This window comes from Arachis ipaensis, chromosome B6 (genome assembly GCF_059453495.1).
Source record: "Arachis ipaensis isolate K30076 ecotype BB chromosome B6, ASM5945349v1, whole genome shotgun sequence".
Lineage (NCBI taxonomy): Eukaryota > Viridiplantae > Streptophyta > Magnoliopsida > Fabales > Fabaceae > Arachis > Arachis ipaensis.
In genome coordinates, this window is record NC_142441.1 from 152,041,361 (window position 1) to 152,063,941 (window position 22,581).

The following is a 22,581-nucleotide window of genomic DNA, read 5'->3' on the forward strand; positions in this document are numbered from 1 at the left end:
GACAATTTTGGATTGTTATTATTTTGTTACTATTTGATATATCCAATATCCATATATGGTAGATGCATCTTCCAACCTTTAATATATAAAAGCATAAGTTAATATCAGTTATCTAATATATTAAAAAAAATTAATGTATAATAGAAAATAGTTTAGTCTTGATTAACTTTTTTTAAACAATTAAATCTTGATTCTAATTATTAATCACAACATTAGTATTATCTCCAAGTTATATAAAATAAATATTTGGAAAGTAGAGAAGTAAAAATATAAATTATAAAGATAAGCAATAAAAATTTGAAATTCAATAAAAATACTTAAAAAATATACATATAATAATAATATTTTTATGTAAATAATATTACAAATATTACTTTTTAATGATATTTAATTATAAATTTAATATATTCTTTATAATTTTATGAATTATTTAAATTATTTTATTTTATTAATTTTATTTTTGTAGAACAAAAAAATAGAGACAAAATAAGGAAGAAGGAGAGAGGGAGTTTGTTAATTTTGGAGAGAAAATTTTTATTTTAATCGCAATAAAAGAATATCTCGTAACACATATATCAAATTAGTAATATAAAATATAAATTATAAGTTATATATAGAGTGAGAAAAGTAGAGAGAAATAGAAAAGGGAAAAAAATAGATAAGAGGATATAAGAATGGAGTTTATTAATTTTGGAAAGAATTTTTTTTTTTAATTTTACTGAAAAATGTCATGTGACATATTTTGGTTGTTACATTAGTAATATAATATAGTTATATAATTTCAATTTTAATATTTTAATTTTAATTTAATTACAATTAAATAATATCATGTTGTATATTGTGATTGTTAAATTTGTAATTAATCATTGATAATAATAAATAGAGAGATAGAGTGGGTGAAGGAATGAGAGAGATAGAGAAAGAAAAATAAAAAAGAAGAAAAAATTCTTTAATTTTAAAAAAAAAATTATTTTAATTATAATAAAAAAATGATATATAACATATTTTAATTATAAAATTAATAGTAGATATAATAGATGTCTCAACCGAATTAATTGTCTATCAGAATATAATAAACATAACTTAATTGGTCTAAACATCAAACTAAACTTATTAGAGCAATAATATAGGAAGGTAACCTGTCTTAGTCTCTCGTAGTCTTAACTCTTAATGTGCATAATAATGGTCTCCATTTAACTAACTTTGGCAGAATGTCACGTCATTTTTTTATTACAAGATAGCTTTTTTTTTGGTGACTTATTACAAGATAGCTTGAGATGCCAAACTTATAGTTTGAATTAGGAAAAATTAAAAAACACCCAAAATCTATTTTCTTCTTTCTTCATTCTTGATGCTGATTAGTTTCTATGATTCCTCAATTATTATATCTTCTTAGAAAAATGTCATCTTGATTAATTTGGCATATTATACAATCATTATACACTTGAAAATATATATATATATACTAATTTTCAATATGAAAAATTAGTTAAAAGCAACATTTGTACAGTTCAATAATTATTGATTGAGGAAACTATTCAATCCATCAAAATACGTCTAACTAATATTCTTTACAACATTATTGCTTAAACAAAGAAACAAATATTCAAAGTTTATTTAGCTCTAACTAATATTTGGTGTTTGAGAAATTCTTGTGTGGTCATGAAACATCGAGTTAAACTTAAATGTGCTCACTAGGGCCGTTAAAATGGATTAAATCCATCGGGTCAGTCCATTTATTCATTTAAATAGGTAGATTTTGTCTTTAAAATTAAACCCATTTATATTTCGGGCTAAACGGGTTGAGCTCGATTAACTCGAAAAAAATGAAGGACAAACAGGTGGCCCGTTTAATTTTTTTTTTTACATTTTTTTTAAAAAAGTAGTACTTTTAGTCTATATTTCTCCGATCTGACTCGAAAATTTGACCCATCAACTAAAAAAAAAAAAATTTATTTTTTAAAGATTTTTTTTACCTAAAAATAATATTTTTTGTCAAAATATTTTTTAAAAAATAAAATATAATAATAAACGGGCTAGTCCGTTTAACTCACGGACTGACCTGTTTAACTTACGGACTGACCATAAACGGTCTGGACTAAAAAATTATGGTCCACAAATAAAGCGAACTTAAACGGTCCAACCCATTTAACCCACGAATTTAACGGGCCGGACCTAAATGGACCGGATTAACCCGTTTGACAGCCCTATCCAATACCACTTATTACATAACAATTCAACTTTAATTGTAAGGAGGTAATTAATTATAAGTGTCATTATTAAGTTAATGATCAAAGAGTATATTCTTAATTACTATCCATATGACCACGCATGCAAGTATTTAATTTCTTCTTGTATACTAAAATTCATTACACGAATAAAATTTTATAAGTGTGAGTTTTTTCATTTTTTTTATTCACGAAGTTAAACTCAAAAATCTTACTTAATTTTTTAATAAAAAAACTATTTGAATTCATTTCAAAAATTTAAATAGTTTGACACATATAATGATTACATTTATAATACGTCTCTTAATTAAGTCATATTTATCGTTGAATTTGTGTGAATTTTAATTATATTTTTTAATTTTATATTAAAAAATTTTCTTTTTAAGTTAATAATCATTGAACTCTAAATTTTCTATTCCTAAAATAAGAAGAAAAAGAAAAGTAATTATGTTTCTATTCCTAAAATGAGATTCATAACCATCTAATAATAATATGTGAGACCACATATATATATATATATATATATATATATATATATATATATATATATATGCCTCTCATCATGTACCAAACAACATTGTACCATCAATTGGACCACCATTCCATCATTGTTTTGACCTTTACTGACTCCCATTCAATAATAATTTAAATTTGTGGAATATGTGATTTAATGACAACTAAGAGAGTAAAAATGGTTCAAGTAGAGTTAAACTTTGGCTTATAGTAGTTTTAATGTTAAGTTTCATATTAATTGGAGAGAGAAATAAGGCATACTTTATAAGGATATTAATATAATTTTTTTAAAATATATTTTGACATATTAGGTGGTTTTGGTTCTCTATCCAAAATAAAATTTTAAGGCTTAAAATATCAATACAGATAATATTTATAATTTTATTTTTTATTTTAATATTTTGACTTTATTTAGAAACCTACAATTTTGCATTCAATGCCAAATGAAAAAAATACTAAGAATAATATTAGAGATTTTTTGTAATATTTTAAAATACTAATATGTTAAAATGTTTTAATTTATTACCACATTTTCCTTATCAATTGTGAACATACAATACAAAAATGTTGGATGCAGACATGCAGTATGATCCAAAAACCCCCACAATCGAATCAGACAGATCCCACAAAGACAGAGCCTTTAGTAAACTGAGTAAAACAATTATTTATTGGTTTCTTATTTTTTAAAGGTTCACCATTTACCACTCAATAGCAATGGAGATATGCAATCTCTGAATTTCGTACAAAATCCTATAGAAAAAGTAATCATAAGTAGGAAATGACCAGTGAATATTTTGAGTTGCTCAAAAGTTAAAAGTTGTCTAGTTATTTTAAGGGAAAAAAATTCACATTTTCTCTTTTATTATTTGATTTAACAATTGAATGAAACAATAAGCACATAAGTAACTTGATTTAATAATTTTCTTCACACATTTAATATATGAATGAATTAAGAGAAAATTAGACACAGAAAGAGAACATAATTAACATGTCTTGTGTATTTTAATTTGTTTCTGTCTCCCTAAACGAATACTTGCATTGTGTACAAAAAATACTTTTATGATTTGTGGAAAAAAAAAAAAAAAAAAGCACTGTCGGTTACATTGTCTCTGATTTCTAGAGTATGAAAATTAAAGGTGTAAATGAAAGTGATATTGGTGGTGGGTTTGTGTCAAATAAATTATAATATGTACATAAATTAAATAAAGTTTAATTTTATGTATTAATAGTGTAATTTTTTATAATTATCCAACTATATATGTTTTTAAATGATTATTATTCATACAATGATAAATATAAAAATATTTGTTGATATAATATTTTGTATAATTAATGTATGTATAAATTTAGTTTACACTAATAATAACTTTTGCATCGAAATTAAATTTAATTAAGGGTAAAGTATATTTTTTGTCCATAAAGTTTGATAAAAGTTTTAAAAATATCCTTAAATTTTATTTTGTTTCAATTTTGTCCTAAAAGTTTTTTATTTGCATCAAATATACCCCGAACGGCTAATTCTTCAAAAAATTTAATACCAAGTCAACAACAATTCATAAGAACAACCCTCAACACAAGCAAATTAAGTATAATTTTCATGCATTATTGTTAGATTGGTCTTGATTTTTTGAAAATTTAGTCGTTAAGGATATATTTGATGCAAATCGAAAATTTTTGGGACAAAATTGAAATAAAATAAAATTTAAGAGCATTTTTAAAATTTTTGCCAAACTTTAGGACAAAAAATATGTTTTAGCCTTTAATTAAATATATAATAGAGTACCATATTATCTTTTATATAAAGGAAATTTTAGGGTTATAGGTTACAGCTGAAAGTGAAAACTTTAGGTAGAAAATGTGTATTGCATATATAAAAGGTGTCAAGAATAGTAACTAACAGTGATTAAGTAATTATTGAAGTTGTGTGTGTCGAACAAGAGAATTTCAATACAATGGGATATCATTATTGTAATAACCTTAATTACAAGCTAAAATTAATTCACACAAAAACTTCCAAGACCATATATAAAATTTTGAATAAAATACAATATATTTCTTCTTGAGATTGAAAAACTCTTAAAAAAAACACTTATTTATTTTTAAGTTATATGCTGTTTTATTGAAATTTAAGTTATATAATATTATTACTTTATATTTTAAATGTGATATTAACATATTTTTCAGAAATATGAGCATATACATAACATTTTTTTTGTATTTATTTAAAAAAAAAAAAGAAAAACTGTGCAAGATATACCATGTAATCAGCATGGTGATAGATGATGATTGTAATTTATCCAAAATAATATTTGTTACATAATTATGCATATTTGATTCTATAAATGGCTCCATCTAATAACAGAGAAAAGCAATAATAATAATTGTGTATTTTTAGTAAATAATAAGAACTAGCTGAGTTATAGTTTACCTTTAATCATGATGAATGGTATGGAACACAGAAATTAAAGGACATAGTTTTGGAATAAAAATAATATTTATACTAGTTTAATTTGATAATGCAGATCGATTTCATAGCTGGTGCAAATTATTTAACTCCTTTATTATTATTATTATTATTATTATTATTATTATTATTATTATTATTATTATTATTTATGTTGCTTCCTTCTATCAGTTTAAATTTTTGAAAAAAATAATATTATGACATAATACTAAAGTTTTATATTCAAAAGGTCTAGAACTCAATACTTGGTTTATTCCAAAAGAAAAAAAATAGTATAAAATAAATAAAAAAATAAAAAGAAATTTATATAAAAAATCAAACAAACTCAAAAAATATTTTTATTTGAAGAAAAATATTAAAGACATAATAATTTATGGTTTTTTTTATCAACTTAATTTTTTAGAAAAAATGATATTGTGATAATTATTATTATTATTATTATGGCAAAAAGTAGGGGAGGAAGTAAAAGGTAAAAGCAAAACCAAATGTGAGAATGCATCATGTATAATTGATCCATGGTGAAAAAAGTCAAAAACCTAAAGGGAAAATAAAGCAACCACATCACCTTTTAATCACTTCTGTTAAAGAATCCAAAGAAAGAGCCTCTTCAAGTTGTTAGTTTTAACTTATTATGGAAAAATAAATAAATAAAATAATTAATAGTTTTTTGAGAACTGCACAAGATAACATGTTACCTAAGCAATGGAGTTTTGCTTGTTTTTATAAGATCTTCCATTGTTGTCCTTTTCCTTAAATCTTGGAGGCTATCACTGTTGGTTACAAAGCTCTTTTCAATAGACATGGACAATTAAGCTGACACAAACATTAACTACTTTTTATATTGTTATATTTTGTTGCCATAACTTATTTTTTAATTATGTTATCTTCATTATTAATGTTTTTAATTATGTATTCCTTGGTAAGTTTGGCTTTTTGAAGGCAAAATTAATAGGCATCTAGTTCAAAGTTTGATTAGGAATAAAGAAAACATTTTTTAACTAGGTAAAAATTACACTAATAATCTCCCCTTAATTAATGCATGTTAAGTAATATTATCTATACTTACATAGTCTCAAGTTAAGGATATGCTTTATATTGTTAGGGACATGCTTTTTATAGTTAATTGACAAAAATACCCTTAATTATTTATAATTAATTCAAGAAGAATTAAAGGTATTTTTATTTATCATCTATAAAAAATGTATTCATTGTCATATAAAGATATATATTTAGCATCATCCTAAAATATATGAAGGGTAAGAGTAGTGACAAATAATGTTGTATAACATAAATAAATATAGAAGATATTTTTATACACTTTTGCAAATAAATAAGTAATATTGCATATACTATATATATGCATCAATGCATGTATATATATCACCTTACTTTAAGAGATACCCGTATATTATCTACTCTGTTTTATTTATTTATATATTTATTTATTATTATTGCCATTTTTCAGATGAAAAATATTTTTTTAATTAAGATTGATCTAAAAAGTAATCTATTGGTTATTATGTTTCTTATATATGATGCCTTCCAAAATTTATAATACATGTATATATTATTATTCCCATACACTACCAAAAATATGGGTTTTAGCTTAGTCACAGAAAAAATTGTAGTTAAACTCTAAAATAACTGTGGTAATGATATTTTTGTCATGATACTATTTTTTTTTAAAATTTAAATTAATAAAAAATATAAATAATTATATCTCTAATAATAATTTTTATTACGAATGTACTAAGAAAAATGGTACATTTTTAATTAGTCATGATTTTTGCTTAATTAACCACCATTTTATATCTCAAATGATTTTTACTACTCTATTCTATACATTAATTATTGAGTAGTTAGGGAAGAATAATACTAATAATATAAACTATCATCATAAATATGTACTACCTAACTTTTAAATAAGGAAAATTTTGTTTTTTGTTTTTTTTTATTTATATATGTGTTCAAGATAACAAATAGTTAATGTTATTAACGTTTAACTTATTTAGAAATAAAGAGGTTAAAAGATCATTTATTTCAAAATTTTAAACGAATAAAAAAATTACATAAATAATTATATTTAGGAGAGAATAATTAAGAAGATGATTAAGAGAATACAACATATATATTGGTATATTTATAGTTAGTTGGTACCACCTATTTAATTTATGCCCCCAATATTTTTAGAATGATTCTAGCTACTATATTTTTCTTCTTTTCAGCCATGTGATTTACTATAATTAGTACAGTGTAGCAAGAGTGTGTTCCAATAATTCAACTTTATTTTAATGTCTAGTTAAAATTGGTTGGTTCAATTGATGATAAATAGATTAGAATAGAAAAATATTGAGCCATAATTTTGTCAATTTATCATCCCATTGTTTCCACTATTGTGTTTTATAGGTCTTTAATGAACAGAGTACTTTGTATTTGTTTTTTAAGTAAAAATGGTTGATTAAGGCAATGATAATTAATGTTGACTTTCTATAAAGAAGACACAAATTTAAAATAAACAAACAATTTCGGAACAAGCTAAATACCTTGATGTTTATAAAAAATTCCAGCGTCACATCCATAAAATACAATAACATCAAAGTCACAAATTCTAGAGAACATTATATCATATATGCTATCACAAATAGTCAAATAGAGAATGAATATAATTTAGTATATTGTTTAACTTTAAGAGATTTTAGGGAATTTATCAAAAAATTAATAAGCATAAATTAACTATATGTATTAAATATTAATTCAAGTTTGTTCTGTAATTTAGAATTAGTTATTGAAGTCTTTGGTCTCTGAAGTTACACTTGAGTCTCAATTTAGTCATTAAAGCTAAGTTTTAATTGCCTCAATTTAGTTCCTAAATTTTTCAATTGACTCTATGATGAAAACTATCGCAAAGACTAACGTGATTAAAATTTAAAAAATTTAGACAATAAATTAAGACAATTGAAACTTCAAAAACTAAATTGAAATTTGAGTGTAATTTTAGAGACTAAATCGAATATTTTATCTGTATATACATATAAAGCCCTAACATTAAAAGGTATATATTATGATATAGAAAATGTTTGGTAATAAAAAAAAATCAGTAAAAAATAGCCATAATTTACCTTATTTAGTATTCATTAATTGTTGTGATAATTAATTAATATTAAATAAAATAAGTTCTGACGGTTTTTTTTTATCTACCTAACATATACCTTCTCTTAGCAAAAGAGTGCTTTCAAGTTTTCAAGAGCTTGACGGCGATGACTTGCTAAGATTAGCTGGACTAACACATTAATTAGTATAAATAAACCCCTTCTTAATTAACAGATAAAGAAAAGATATGTCTAATAATTAATGTCGGCTAGTATTTTGGAGTCAATGTCATGTGGTCTTCGATGGGGGGACACTAAACGAGTAATAATTAAATAATAATAATATATTTAATCAATTTCTAAGATTTTTTTTAATCAGACATTTTAAATTTTATCAAATCTTAATTATCAAATCAATCTCTCAAACTTATATTTTATTAGATCAATTAATTATTCATCGGATTTTACTAAAAATATAAAAGTAGTCTTCAAACTTTTTTTAAATCATATCAATCCTTCGATATAAAAGAGTAATTTGATAATTTAAATTTGTTAAAGACTATTAAAAAATTATTAAAAATTGATTTGTAGTGGTATTCAAAAATATTATATATTGACATGTATGCATGAGGATCGAACATTGTCTAAGTAAACGAGAGACGAATACAGAAATATTATTATGGGCTAATAATATATATAATATTAAAAAATTATATAAAAATTTATATAATGTAAAATGTATTACAAAAATATACCGATAAATAATATATTTTAAAGAATAAAAAATATGTATGTACTTTTTATTAATAAAATGGTTGATTCTTTGTATCATAAAATTCATCGGTCTGTATCAAATTTTTTAGCAATTTCCTTTTTAATATAATTAAAAGACAACTAGTAAGAAATTCATCTGTTATTTTGTTTCTTAGTTATTCTTCCAATATTTTTTTGGTGACTAGTTATTCTTCCAATATTCATAGCTACAAAAGATCTCTTAATTATAGTAGTTAAAACAAAGAGAATTAATATCAAATGAATCAAGAAAGACGTTCATAAGAAAAAAAAATCCACTTTATAAGATTTGAAAAAAAATATTTAATTAAAAGTATTAGTAATAATATTTTTTCAAATTTTTTTAATATTATTATTTACTTTTTAGATATTAAAAATTATTAATATTTAAATTAAACTAGACTTTTATTTATATTAGACTAAATACTAATGGTTTAATTCTAACCCTATAATAAGAATATTTCATATCATTGATTAATCATTGTTTTAGGACGTAATTTCTATTAAAAAAAATCCCGAAAAACAATTTTTTTAAAGCAAAAATTACCAAAATTTATTATTTTTTATTTTATTTAATATATCATGCAATAAATAAATACTAAATAAGATAAATTTAAAATGTCTGAGTTATTTTTCTCTAATATTACTGATTTCTATAAACTAGCAGCCAAGCAAAATTCACAAAAATGAGAAGTCATAATAAATAGTTTTCTTTTTCAATTTACTAAGTTAATAACTAATTTATTTAAGAGTTATTTTAATTAATAAATTACTATATATATATATATATATATATATATATATATTAAATTTTTTTTTGTTATCTACAATATTCTCTAATTCAACAGGTCAAGAATTAATTTGCTATAGATTTGAGTTCTATTTAAGAGTGTACTACTAGCTAATGGGTTACTGTATACATAAGACAAGATTTAAACTCCAACACTTTTTAAGCATACCAGAAAGTTAACTACTCGACTAACCCAAATTAGTTATCTAAAATAGAATTTAAATTCCAAAATTTGTTTACAAAGACAAATAAACTAATTATTCGACGAATCAAAATTTGTTTATACACAATGAATATAGTTAATCAACATGATTTGAAGATAAAATTAATTTACACTGTTTTATAAAAAAAAAGTCATTATTTTATACATTTTTATCAAAAAAATTCAAAGGTAAACAATTTTTAAAACTACTAGCAACATGTTGGTTAAAAAAACTATTTTAACTATTAACCACTTAACATGACTCCTTGTAAGGCTTTATTATGTGATTGGAGACAGTATCCTTCAATCTATGTCTTTAACTCTTCATCTTCTCCAACCTCAGCAACACTTGCTATTTATTTCTTTATTAATATAATTTCTTTTCATCCAAATTGGATCAACTTCAACATATATACACACACACAAAATCTTCTCTTTTTTTTTTTTCCCTGGTAGTTGGTTGGTTCATGAAGTTCAATACTTCTTTAAGTTTCTTCAAGTTACTACTGCTGCTGCTATGTACTTCTTAAAAATATTGATTGTGTATTCAAGTGATGAATGAAACCTTCTTCAGATGATATATAATGCTGCAATTCTTGTCAAGTTTCATTCTTCACCTGGAGGATCATTGAAAAAGGTTTGTTCTTTCATTGAATTTTCTCTTAGTTGCTATGCAATAATGTCCATGAGAGTTGACAATTGTGTTTATTAAAGTGTATTGGTTTCAAAAAAGGAATAATAATAATTATTATTATTAAATTTGCTAAAAAGTCAGAACTTATTATCAGGACATAGTACAATTCATGTGTCATATGTTATGATTGAGAAAACAGAACTAATAAAGTTAACAGCTTTCATCACAATTCAATGACACTACACACTGCCAAGAAAGAAAAAAAAATTTTTTTTTTTCAATTTAATTTTGGGATTGGTGGATTGATTTTGATTCTAACCTCTTTTATAGGCTTTTGAATGAAAAAAACAGAGAAAAAGGGAGGTGGGGATGCAGGGAAATTTGAGAAATGCAGCAACAACAAAAGGTGGAAGAAAATCCATAAGCAGAGAAAGAAAACTAGCATTGCAACAAGATGTAAATGTTCCATTCTTTGCTTACTTTGTTTCGGACACTGTGGCGTCGTTGGATTCATGTAACCGACAAAACTACTTAGTAGTGATTTTTTATTTTCTTTTACAGGTAGATAGTTTGAAGAAGAAGCTAAGGAATGAAGAGAACATTCATAGGGCATTGGAAAGAGCTTTTAATAGACCTTTGGGAGCATTGCCTAGGCTTCCTCCTTATCTTCCTCCATATGTTAGTATAAATCTCAAATTCTCAATCCAGTTTTATTGCTTTTACTGAAAATGCAGCATAACTATTTGACAAAAGTCCTCAATGAGGAATAGATTAAGGGGGACAAAAATGTGATTTTTGAATGTTGTTTTTGGGGGGTGTCAAAACCAATGGTGTTGGAGCATACTGGATTGGACTAATCTTGATTTTGAAATCTTGAAAAAAAAAAAAATAGATACTGGCACTTCTCGCGGAAGTAGCAGTTTTGGAAGAGGAGATTGTTAGCCTTGAAAAGCAGGTTGTGCATTTCAGGCAAGACTTGTACCAAGAAGCTGTTTACATGTCTTCTTCTAAGAGGAAAATGGAGCATTCAGCTCATCCAAACAATCCAAATCCAACAATGGATACTCCAAAATTGGATACATTGAAGCATTTTTCACAGAAATCTGGTAATCCAGCAACATCTGCAACTGTTCCAGGTGAACAATTTACCATAATGTTTGGACTTTGGAAACACATTGAACTCGGTTAGAATCAATTCCAGAGGCTGGAATTTTGATTATTTAGTTTTTTAAAATGATTTTTGGTTGTTCACTTCCAAAATCATTTATAGCTTCCAGAATTGATTCTGGGGATGGTAGAAGTGAAAACTTTTTTACTTTTTTATCCAAATCACTTTACTTCAAAATCAGTTATAACAGAATCAATTCTACAAAGGAAGAACCAAGCTAATTTGCTTATATTTGTGCACACATTTGTTTAATCTCACTTCGTACCGAAAAAGAGTTTAGTCCCTTATTTTCTTGCGAATGTTGTGTTGGCTTTGGCATATGATAGAGGATAGAAAAGGAAAAGAGAATCAGTCATGTACCAATTCTTCCAAGAGTAGGAAGCAATCTTCAAACCAAACAAATAAACCTCCAATCAAGAAGCTTTCCATTGACAATAAATCACTACAAAAAAGTTTGGATACTCCAAAAAGGCAGGTATGTGATGTTCATAAATAATTCTCAGTTGTTTGAATCTTAGGGATAATAGGTGAAAAACTGGATATTTTTTTTAGGACAATGAATGTGAATTTTCTTAATTGTGCAGCAAGAAACAAGGGTAAATGACCAAAAAATTGCGGAACTAAGAAATCCTAGTCCACACAAAAGGCCACTACCAGAATCTGATAGCCCAAATAAAATCTCTGAGAATATTCTGAAGTGCTTATCAAGCATTCTCTTGAGAATGAGTGCTGTGAAGAATCCATGCTCTGCAGGTAACACACTAACACGCCAAAACTGTGTCGAAGGGACTGAAGTTTGGGATCCATATGGTGTCTGTTTGGAATTTGGACAGCGTGATATCGGTCCATACAAGCAGTTATGTGCAGTTGATGCGAAATCTTTCAATCCAAATCGAACAGCAAACACTTTGTTTTTACAACATAGATTGAAGTATGTAATGTTCTATTCAAACTAGATATAGTTTACACTTAGATGACACAAACTAGTTGTTATTTGTGTTTATTCAAAGCTAAAGTATTCTTATTTCTTGGAAATTTTTGCAGACTTTTATTTAGGAAACTTGCCTCTGTCAACTTAGAGAAACTTAACCATCAAGAGAAGCTTGCATTCTGGATCAACATTTATAACTCCTGTATGATGAATGTATGTGTGTCAATTATGTTCATTATGACCATATTTACATATAATTTTGTTATATACTAAGACATATTAATATTATTTAGTATTATCTTTAAGCTTATCTCATTCGTCAGGCATTCATAGAGAGTGGCACACCAGAGTCTCCAGAAACGGTTGTTACATTGATGCAGAAGGTATGGACTACTAAGAGAATTTTGTTTCCTATGGTTAGAATGGCCATGTATTTTGTTTGTTGGATTGGGAGTGTGTTTGTTTCTTCTTATTTTCTCGAAAATAATCAGAATATTTGAAACAATCATGTTCTTAGCCTTTGTAAAAGCCGAAAATTGTAGCTTCTTAGGTCAATCAGTTTTCAGCTTTTTTCTTTTCATACAAAAGATTTTAGTTGTAAAACCACTTTAAACAGAAGTTTGAAACAAGCACAAAACATGTTTTGCTCAAGATTTTACCAGGTTTTTCTTGTTACACAGGCAACAATCAATGTTGGTGGGCACATGCTGAATCCAACAACCATAGAGCATTTCATTTTAAGACTTCCTTACCATTGGAAATTTGTAAGTCCTTTGTTCACTTAACAGTTTACTAGATTTTCTATAGATGAGAATAGAGAGTTAACCATTATCTTGCTGCTAAATTCTGAAGCAGACGTTCTCAAAGGGAGCGAAAAATCATGAAATGACAGCAAGAAGCATGTTTGCACTGGAATTGTCAGAACCCTTGGTGACATTTGCTCTCTCTTGTGGTACCTTGTCCTCTCCTGCTGTAAGTAGATGACTGGTTTATTTTACAAAGTATTTTCTTGATTTTCTATAACTTCATAGCTAAGGCAATGTTCCATTCATGATTTGCATCTTTTGTATATACACCCTTAAATCAGATGAAAAGGGGTGAAAACAATCACACTGGCTGTTAGAGTCTCTTTTAGGGATGAGTTAGGCCGACTCAATTCTACCGGTCGCTTTATTATTTACCATGCGAAATGCAGGTGAGAGTTTACACAGCATCCCAAGTTGAGAACCAGCTAGAAGTGGCTAAAAGAGAGTATTTGCAAGCAACTTTTGGAATCTCAACAACCAAATTTGCTATCCCAAAGTTGCTTGATTGGTATTTACTTGATTTTGCAAAGGACTTGGAATCGTTATTGGATTGGATATGTCTCCAATTACCAAGTGAATTGGGGAAAGAAGCAATCAAATTACTTGAGGAAAGAAAAACTGAACCTCTCTCTCAATTTGTACAAATTATGCCATACGAGTTCAGTTTTAGATACTTGCTATGCACATAGTTTTCTTTATATATTTCTCTGTATATTGTTTTGTTATTATTGATGTCTGCCATTCAATTTTGTATACAATGCAAGCTGTATATCACACAAATAAAAGAATGATGAATAATGTTTTTCTTCTCATTCTGGATACATTTCTTCTTTTGGATTTTGGATGATTATGTAACAGAATAGGAATAAAGAAATGTGAAAATTAGATAATTATAGAAAGATAGAGGAATTAGAGAGAAATAGGGAGAGTTTGCACATCAATACCATAAAATAGTTATATAAAAATTAAAATGTCATAAACTATTCTGAATTCTGATCAACACAATAATTTTTTTAAAAAAATTTTACTTCATTTATTTTGCGTTAACGCAGGTCTGAAGAAGAATCGCATCCAAAGTATATAATGTAGGAAATCTAACCTGATAATTACATCAGTAACTAATTTCACAACTTAAACTTACGATCTTGAGATCACACAGAGACAACCTAACCAAAATTTAAAAATTTAAAAAGAAAAATCAAGGTTTAAGCAGTGCCATATAACTTGAGAAAAACCTATAGGATGAAGGTTTATAATAGTGTATTGGTTGCATATTAAATGAAACCTGCTTCCATGTGAATCAGTGGAAGCAATGCTCTATTCACATGTACTGAAGATTATAGAAAGAATTTACCAATGTTGATGGACATGCATGGGTGGTCCAACATCCAAAATAAGATTGATAACAAAATTCTCTAGTAATTTGCCACATCCATTTTTGGTCCACATTTTGTCTCCTCTCTCTTATGAATGAACTGGACACAATAAAGTGCTCTAATTGCAGTTCCATAAATATGCATTTCACCTTCCCTCTTGATTGGTCACCAGTTGCCACCCTTTATCATGTTCTTTTTAGGACATCTGTAAGACTGTAACTGCTCACTCAATCAGATCATAAAAGACCATGTCACACACTCCTAATGTGTGGGAGATATCAACCCAATTTTTCTTTTGTTTCTAAAAATATACACTAACATTGTGAAAGTTTAGATAATAATACATTTAAAGGGAAGCCAATGTCACTCACACAAAAAGAAGAACAGTTTTTAACTGTTTATGTCTGTATATTTTCATATTAGCTTTGGAAGTGTTTGCTAAGCATATCAAAACCTCATATAATGTACATTTTTTGTCGAGGACATCATCATTCTTATGGAAGAATGCAATGAACATTTAACTAAGAAGTCAGATTTATAGAGACAAATTTTAAAAGTAAATAATTTACACATAAATTACGACGGAATATATAAAATTTAAATTTAGTATAGAAAACACGAACTCTTAACATACAAGTAATAATTGTGGAAAACATTATATTATGAATTAAGAGATATCTAAGCATAAATAAACCTATTATATACATGATACATAACAGAATACAATAGTATTGTTTGATCTATGTAACCGAAATCGACCAACCTAATAAAATAAGACTTGTGGTATCTTTTTCTAATTATGTGGACCAACCGCTATGTACTTCATACAACTTCAATTATTTCTTTCCCTAAACATTGCGGGGAAAAAAGCTAAGCTGAATTATTTCATCTTTCTCCATATGTTGTGTGCCAACTGCCTAGAAAACAAATACTATAATGATCAAAATTTTTATTCATCACTCGGATTTTGTAGGTCAATATGCTTAACATAGATGCGGATAGTTCAATCTCTAGTTCTGAGTTCCTACAACTTTAATCAAGTTGGGTTGGTCTAATAGTTAACTCACTAGTCTGTTTAAGTAAGTATTTAGGATTCGAATCCCGCGTATGCAATAATCATTGGTCAGTAACAAACCCTTAAATAAAATTTTGATCCGCAATGAATTAATTTTTGACGTATTAAAAATATCATGGGAAACAAAAAAAAAAATTCCTACAACTTTCAATGTGCCCATTATTCATCACGTCTTTAATTTTTTTGTGATTGTTATAGTGTCTAAAAGTATTTGTGTAATTTACTAAAAATAGTTAAAAATAAAAAATAAATTAATAAAAATTGACACAAGTTATAGGTACTATAAAATTAAACTTAATTTTTTTTTCCAAATCATCACATGTCTTTAGATTTACTATTGTTTGTTAAGTTTTTCTTTTAATTTCTCGCTTTCAAAGTGATGAAGTATTGTAGATGCACATGTCAATCATACTTTCCGTTACCTTTGGAGAATAATATGCATTTGTAGGTTTGGGAATCTAAACTTCGTCTTATGTTAAAAATTAAGAGAGTAATATTTTAGGCTATTGTCTATTAGCATTGGTATACCGTATACGTCGGTTTTTTTTTAAGCTTCGATTAGTGTAATTGGACTGGGCCTAGACAAATTTTGTTATTGACAAGCTTATTTCATGTTATTAAATATATGACAATGATATGGATTAGGAGGCTACTTTTGTTTATGGTCATCCTGATTGTGGAAGGAATTAACTTTTGTGAATAGTAATTTGGCACAGCCAAGAGTGTTGATTAGAGATTTTAATGACGTAATTTCATAAGATGAGAAGGCAGGTCTACACCCTAAATCGAGTAATCAGATTGTAACTTTTAGAAATTTTGTACATGAGAATGCTCTCTTGGATTTGGACCTTCAAGGGATGAAATACACGTGATTTAGCAATCCAAGGAATGGTTGTGTTACTAAGGAAAGGCTAAATAAGGTTCTTGTCAACTGGGAATGGAGAAAAGTTTTTCAACATGCCATGCTCTCAGCCTTACCACCTATTAGTTCGGATCATACTCCTCTAGTTCTCAACGTTAATCCTAGAGGTAGAAGGAGGAAAAATTTTAAGTTTGAGGCGTTTTGGGTGGACCATGCTGACTGCGACACTGTTATTAGGAGAGGATGGGGCAGTTCTGGCAACCCTGGGGCTGATCACTGGACTAATTTGAATCGAAGGACACAAAATTGTAAGAAAAAATTGATCAAATGGAGTAGAGTCAGTTTTAAGAGGGCAGATGTTGAAATAGGAAATTTAAAGCTTCGCCTCAAACAATTGCAGGAAGCCGATTATTCAGAGACTCAGCAAGAGGAGATTAACAGACTTAAATTGGAAATCACCATATTGTGGAGACAAGAGGAGAAATATTGGGGTCAGAGATCGAGGGTAAAATGGTTGAAATTTGGGGACAAGAATACATCCTTCTTCCACGCCTCTACCATCCAAAGAAGAGATAGAAATAGAATAGAGAGATTAAAAGACTCTGCAGGAAATTGGGTGTGTGGAGAAAGGGATATTCTCAACCTAGCAGTAGGTCACTTTCAGGGTCTTTTTAAGGCTTCAGAGTGTTTAGATATGACTGCTTGCATTCGCCATATTCCTGTTAGAGTGACCGAGGATATGAATGAAGAGCTCATGAAGGAGATTACAGATCAGAAAATCAAAGAGGCTACTTTCAGTCTAGGAAGTCTTAAGGCACCAGGAGCAGACGGTTTAAATGGTCTCTTCTATCAAAAGTACTGGACAGTTGTTGGTAAAGAGGTTTGTGATGTTGTTAAGAGTTTTTTTCACGATGGAAATTTACCAAGCAGTGTTGGAGAAACCTTTATAGTTTTGGTTCCTAAGATTAATCACCCAGAAACCCTTAATCAGCTTAGGCCGATTAGCTGCTGCAACTTTATTTATAAGATTATTTCTAGAGTGTTGGTTATTAGGCTCAGGAAAATAATTGATAAGATCATATCCCCCATCCAGAGTGCTTTTGTGGGAGGACGCCTGATTCAAGATAACTTAGTTATAGTGCAGGAAATATTCTATGATTTGAATAGAAAAGGGACGTATGCCTCCAGGAACTTAGCTATTAAGATTGATATGAATAAAGCTTATGATAGGATGGAGTGGTCATTCTTAGAAGCAACTTTAAGAGCCTTCGGGTTTTAACCCGCATTGGATAAAGATGCTAATGAAATGTGTGAGCCAAGTAAGTTATAAGATTAATATTAATGGAATTTTGTCAACGACCATTAAGCCGCAGAGGGGTCTTAGGCAGGGGATCCCCTATCGCCGTACCTGTTTATCATAGTGGCTGAGGTTTTCACTATTCTTATGGATAAGGCTAAAGAAGAGGGCAGAATTTTGGGAGTTAGAATCGCCCCTACTGCACCAGCTATTTCACACCTCCTTTTTGCTAATGACTGTATAATTTTCTCCAAAGATAATGAGGAAGAAATCTATCAGCTCATTACCATTATGAACATGTACACTGAAGTCTCAGGGCAGAAAATCAACTTGGACAAATATGGGATCACGTTTGGAAACCGGATTCCAATTAGGAATAGAGTAGAGATAGAAGAGATTTTGGGTTTGTCATCTTGGGATAAACCAGGTAAGTATCTTGGCCTTCCAACTCACTGGGGAAGATCAAAGAGTAGTGCTCTCAGTTGGATTGAGGACCGAGTGGTAGATAAGCTAGGGGGTTGGAAACAAAAACTCCTTAATCAATCTGGAAAAGAGGTCCACATCACATCAATAATTCAAGCTTTACCTTCCTATGCTATGAATGTCATTCTTTTTCCTAAAGGTTTTTGTGAGCGTGTTAGTAAGAAAATTGCCAAATTTTGGTGGGCGTCTTCAGGAAAGGAAAGAGGTATTCATTGGAAGAGTTGGGATAAGATATGTGCTAGTAAAAAGGATCGAGTTTTTGGGTTAAAGGATTTATATAGTCAGAATATAGCACATTTGACAAAACAAGCGTGAAGAATATTGGAAAATCCTAATGCAATTTGGGTTCAGGTACTAAAAGCTATCTACTTTCCAAATAATGATTTTAAAGATGCTAAGGTAGGAAGGGCAGCATCATAGATGTGGAAAAGTATTGTTCATGGCAGGGATTTTCTTTTGAGAAATGGAAGATGGTTGAAAGGGAATGGAGAGAGAGTAAGAATTTTGGAAGATAAGTGGGTAATGAATATGGATAAGGAGCTTGTCGTTAGAAACCTTAATTCTAAGTTTGTGAATGATCTGATTCTTGAAGGAGGGGGGTGGAATATGAATAAGTTAATGATGCATTTTGATGAAGCTTCGGTCAATAAAATCATTAGAACCACAGTAAGTATTTTTGGAATGGAGGATAGGTTCTGCTGGCCTTTCAGATCGGATGGCATTTACACTATCAAGACGGGATATCATATTGCTAGGAATGAAAGGAGCTTCGATAATAATAACCCGTCTACCAGTGAAGACCTAAAACACTTATGGCAGCAAATTTGGAAACTAAGAGTTCCTCAGAAAATCAGAACCTTTTTATGGCCGGCTTCACATAACATACTACCTGTTTTTGAAAATCTTTTTAGTAAAAGAATAACTAACACCCCTATGTGTCCTATTTGTTTGTAGGAACCAGAGTCCACTGAGCATACTTTGCTATTATGTCCTTAGACAAGGGCAGCTTGGTTTGGGGCCCAAATTCAATGCTGTCCTACGGCCCTAACAGTTTCTTCTTTTGGGAAGTGGATGATGGATCTTCTAGGAAATATAAGGCTGAATGCAAGGGTTAATTACGATCTTTACAACAGTAAAGTTGGTTTTTTAGTTTGGGAGATATGGAAAGCGAGAAATCTAGCAGTATATCAGAAGACCAATCCTAATCCTATAATGGTGATTCGCAAAGCTAAACTAATGGAATTGGAATTTTTGGAAATCACAGAGGTACCAGCAATGGTTTCAACTAATGTAACAAGAACAGGCAGCAAGGTTACCTGGAGACCGCCACTGGAAGGTTGGATCAAGTGCAACGTTGATGCAGCATTTGTTGAAGCACAAACTTTGGGAGCTACGGCAGTGGTGTTCAGAGACCACAACGGAACCCTTCTCTCAGGAATTAACTCCCCCGTAGTCGCCATTAGCTGCGGAGGCATTAGTGGTTAGGGCAGCTTTAATTATGTCACAGAATTTCCAAATGCAGAAAGTTATCATAGAATCTGATAATCAGATGCTCATCCAGGCACTAAAGTCACATGCATCAATTGCAGAGATTCAAGTTATACTAGAAGACATATTACATTTAGCTAGAGGGATTCCAAGTTATGGTTTTACCTGGGTACCCAGAGAGGCAAACTCATTAGCGCATGAGGTGGCGAAGCTCACAGGTCAGGGATCTCTCCACACAATTGGATCACGTTTAACCCACCTTCCATCAGGAACATCTCTCCACTTAAGTTTTATCTTCAACAACCAACTAACAGATAATTAAGTTTCATACTTCCTAAAACTATGGGAAAAGTTTTATCATCATTGATGGATAAACATGTCAAACACAGGCATATAACGCCTTCTGTTCCTCGTGCTAAGGCATCCTATCTGCATCAAACCTGGATGATCATGACTGGCTCAGTGGATATCACCTCGAAGACCCCACACCACTTGGCTTGAAGTTGCACAATGAAGCAAAATTTTCCCATCCTCCAGAAATAACGCCGAAGCTACCGTCCCTTTTTTCACTGTACCTTGTGTATGTAGCTTTAACCTCTATGTAGCCGTGCGTAAGGATGATAGTGTACCTCTGGTCAGTGAAGTGACTAAGATGAAGGACATTGGGCTGATTTTAACACAAGATATTTCAGTAAGTATCAGCTAAATTAATGCTTCTTTAGTAAAAAAATATTTTAAACAACAGGTTGCAACAAGTATACGCTTACCAACAGTTGAGACGACATCATGCGAGCAGTTAGGTCCATCACAAAAAAGGGCCACTTGGTAGATACCTTAGCGGCAACAGCTTTATCCCTGGCTGAAGGAGGGGTGTTGATATACTTTACAATTTGAAAGTTACCAGTCCTTACATATGGTGGTTCTTCCGGATCACGGAGTTGTTATGAATTATCAATGCCACCAAAATCAAATATCCAGACTTGGAAATTAGAGTTTCCTTTGTGTTTGAAATAAAGCATGGAGTCCAGATTGATTTTGTACGTCTGGTAGAACTCCTGCCAGCCCCGCGTCAAGGCAATTTTGCCATTTTGAATTGTCGACCAAAAGTACCGAAAGGGGTTGTTCCTTCCGTCAGGCACAACCAGGTCCAGGAACGGGGTATGGTTTGGGAGGTCATTCGGAGTTTTTGGTAATGACTGTTACACAGAAGTCAATTTCGGTTAAAACATCGATAGCATCACATAATGTTTGAATTCAAAGGTTTGTAGTATAGGGAGGTGATTTACCAGTTTGAACATTGATGGCCTTATTACTGGCTTCAGAAATCTCAACTTGTAGTTCTTCGTGTTACCCTGATCGATATGTAGCTTTCTCTTACCCTTGTCCCTGGAAGACGTCATCTATGGCAACTGTAAAACAGAGTTCATGGCCACAATCGAATCAACTCAGAGTTCATGATAAAAACCTCATACAAGTGAAACTTACGGTTCAAAATCTACACAGATGCATCTTTTTCTTATTGTAAAGAAAGTGGTTCAATTTTTTCACAAACAGTGCAACTTCCATTTCATGAAACAGGTGGATATCGTGAACTTTTGAATCGTTAACAGAACAATCTTAAGCAAATCTAAATGCAAAATAATCATTTTCAGATGAACAAATGCGGAACCCAAATCCTTCACTGGTTCCTTTCAAAAAATCTTAAGTTGTTTTTATTGATTTTATTGCCATTAAATTTTTATTGAATGCACATTCAATGAAGATGGTGAAAACTACTGATCGCTATCAGGAGAAGAGTTAGCATAGACGTTTACCTTGGTCGGCATTTTCGCGGGGTTGAAGATCTTGGAGTCGAAACCTTCAGCAGCAACGTGTGTTTCTTAGGGTTACAAGGAGGAGTGTTATATGAAAGAACACGGATATTGAAAAGGGTACTTAAGTTGCACGCTTTTGAGATATAAAAAAAATAAATTTTAAATTTAGTATTAAAACATTGTGTTTTTAATACTCTTCAACACATATTCCCTTCTATCCCAAACCTAACTCCCTGTAAATCCCCCTTCATCAATGCTTGCAGTTTATAAAAACCTCAAAAAAATTATTTTTCCTTCAAAAACATTTAATTTTCTTGGAAAATTAAATTCTTCAATGTTTGTTATTAACCAAATTAAAGCTAGAAAAAAAACTTGTTGAAACACAGTTTATGACTTAAATTAAAATTTCGAATTCCTTTGATTAGTGGATTTATAGATAACTACTAGTATTTCCTTGTAAAATTAAATTCTTCAATGTTTGTTATTAACGAAATTAATCCTAATATAAAATATTACTAGTTGAAACACCCTATATGAGTTAAATTAAATGTCAAAAAAATTTAATTATC

The 22,581-nt window shown here is 29.3% G+C and overlaps 1 protein-coding gene across 2 annotated transcripts; it reads left to right on the plus strand.

The window, feature by feature from the left end:
* Positions 1 to 10,576: 10,576 nt before the first annotated feature.
* Positions 10,577 to 14,429, plus strand: LOC107605695 (uncharacterized). Of its 2 annotated transcripts, none has more exons than XM_088492123.1 (11): positions 10,577 to 10,715; positions 11,043 to 11,168; positions 11,274 to 11,390; positions 11,605 to 11,848; positions 12,207 to 12,355; positions 12,465 to 12,811; positions 12,925 to 13,024; positions 13,135 to 13,194; positions 13,492 to 13,575; positions 13,664 to 13,783; positions 14,007 to 14,429. In XM_088492123.1, exons 2-11 carry the CDS (start codon positions 11,082 to 11,084, stop codon positions 14,304 to 14,306), a joined length of 1,608 nt encoding a protein of 535 aa, XP_088348249.1. In that variant the 5' UTR covers positions 10,577 to 10,715; positions 11,043 to 11,081; the 3' UTR covers positions 14,307 to 14,429. The 2 variants fall into 2 exon arrangements, with proteins under 2 accessions (XP_088348249.1, XP_088348250.1); XM_088492124.1 differs by having other exon boundaries at positions 13,667 to 13,783.
* Positions 14,430 to 22,581: the final 8,152 nt, after the last annotated feature.

Excerpts from the sequence above, each read along its gene's own strand:
- LOC107605695 (XM_088492123.1), top strand. The coding sequence starts at position 11,082 with ATGCAGGGAAATTTGAGAAATGCAGCAACAACAAAAGGTGGAAGAAAA. Across the intron at positions 11,849-12,206 it reads AACATCTGCAACTGTTCCAG|AGGATAGAAAAGGAAAAGAG; the intron begins GTGAACAATTTA and ends GGCATATGATAG. Across the intron at positions 12,812-12,924 it reads TTTTTACAACATAGATTGAA|ACTTTTATTTAGGAAACTTG; the intron begins GTATGTAATGTT and ends AAATTTTTGCAG.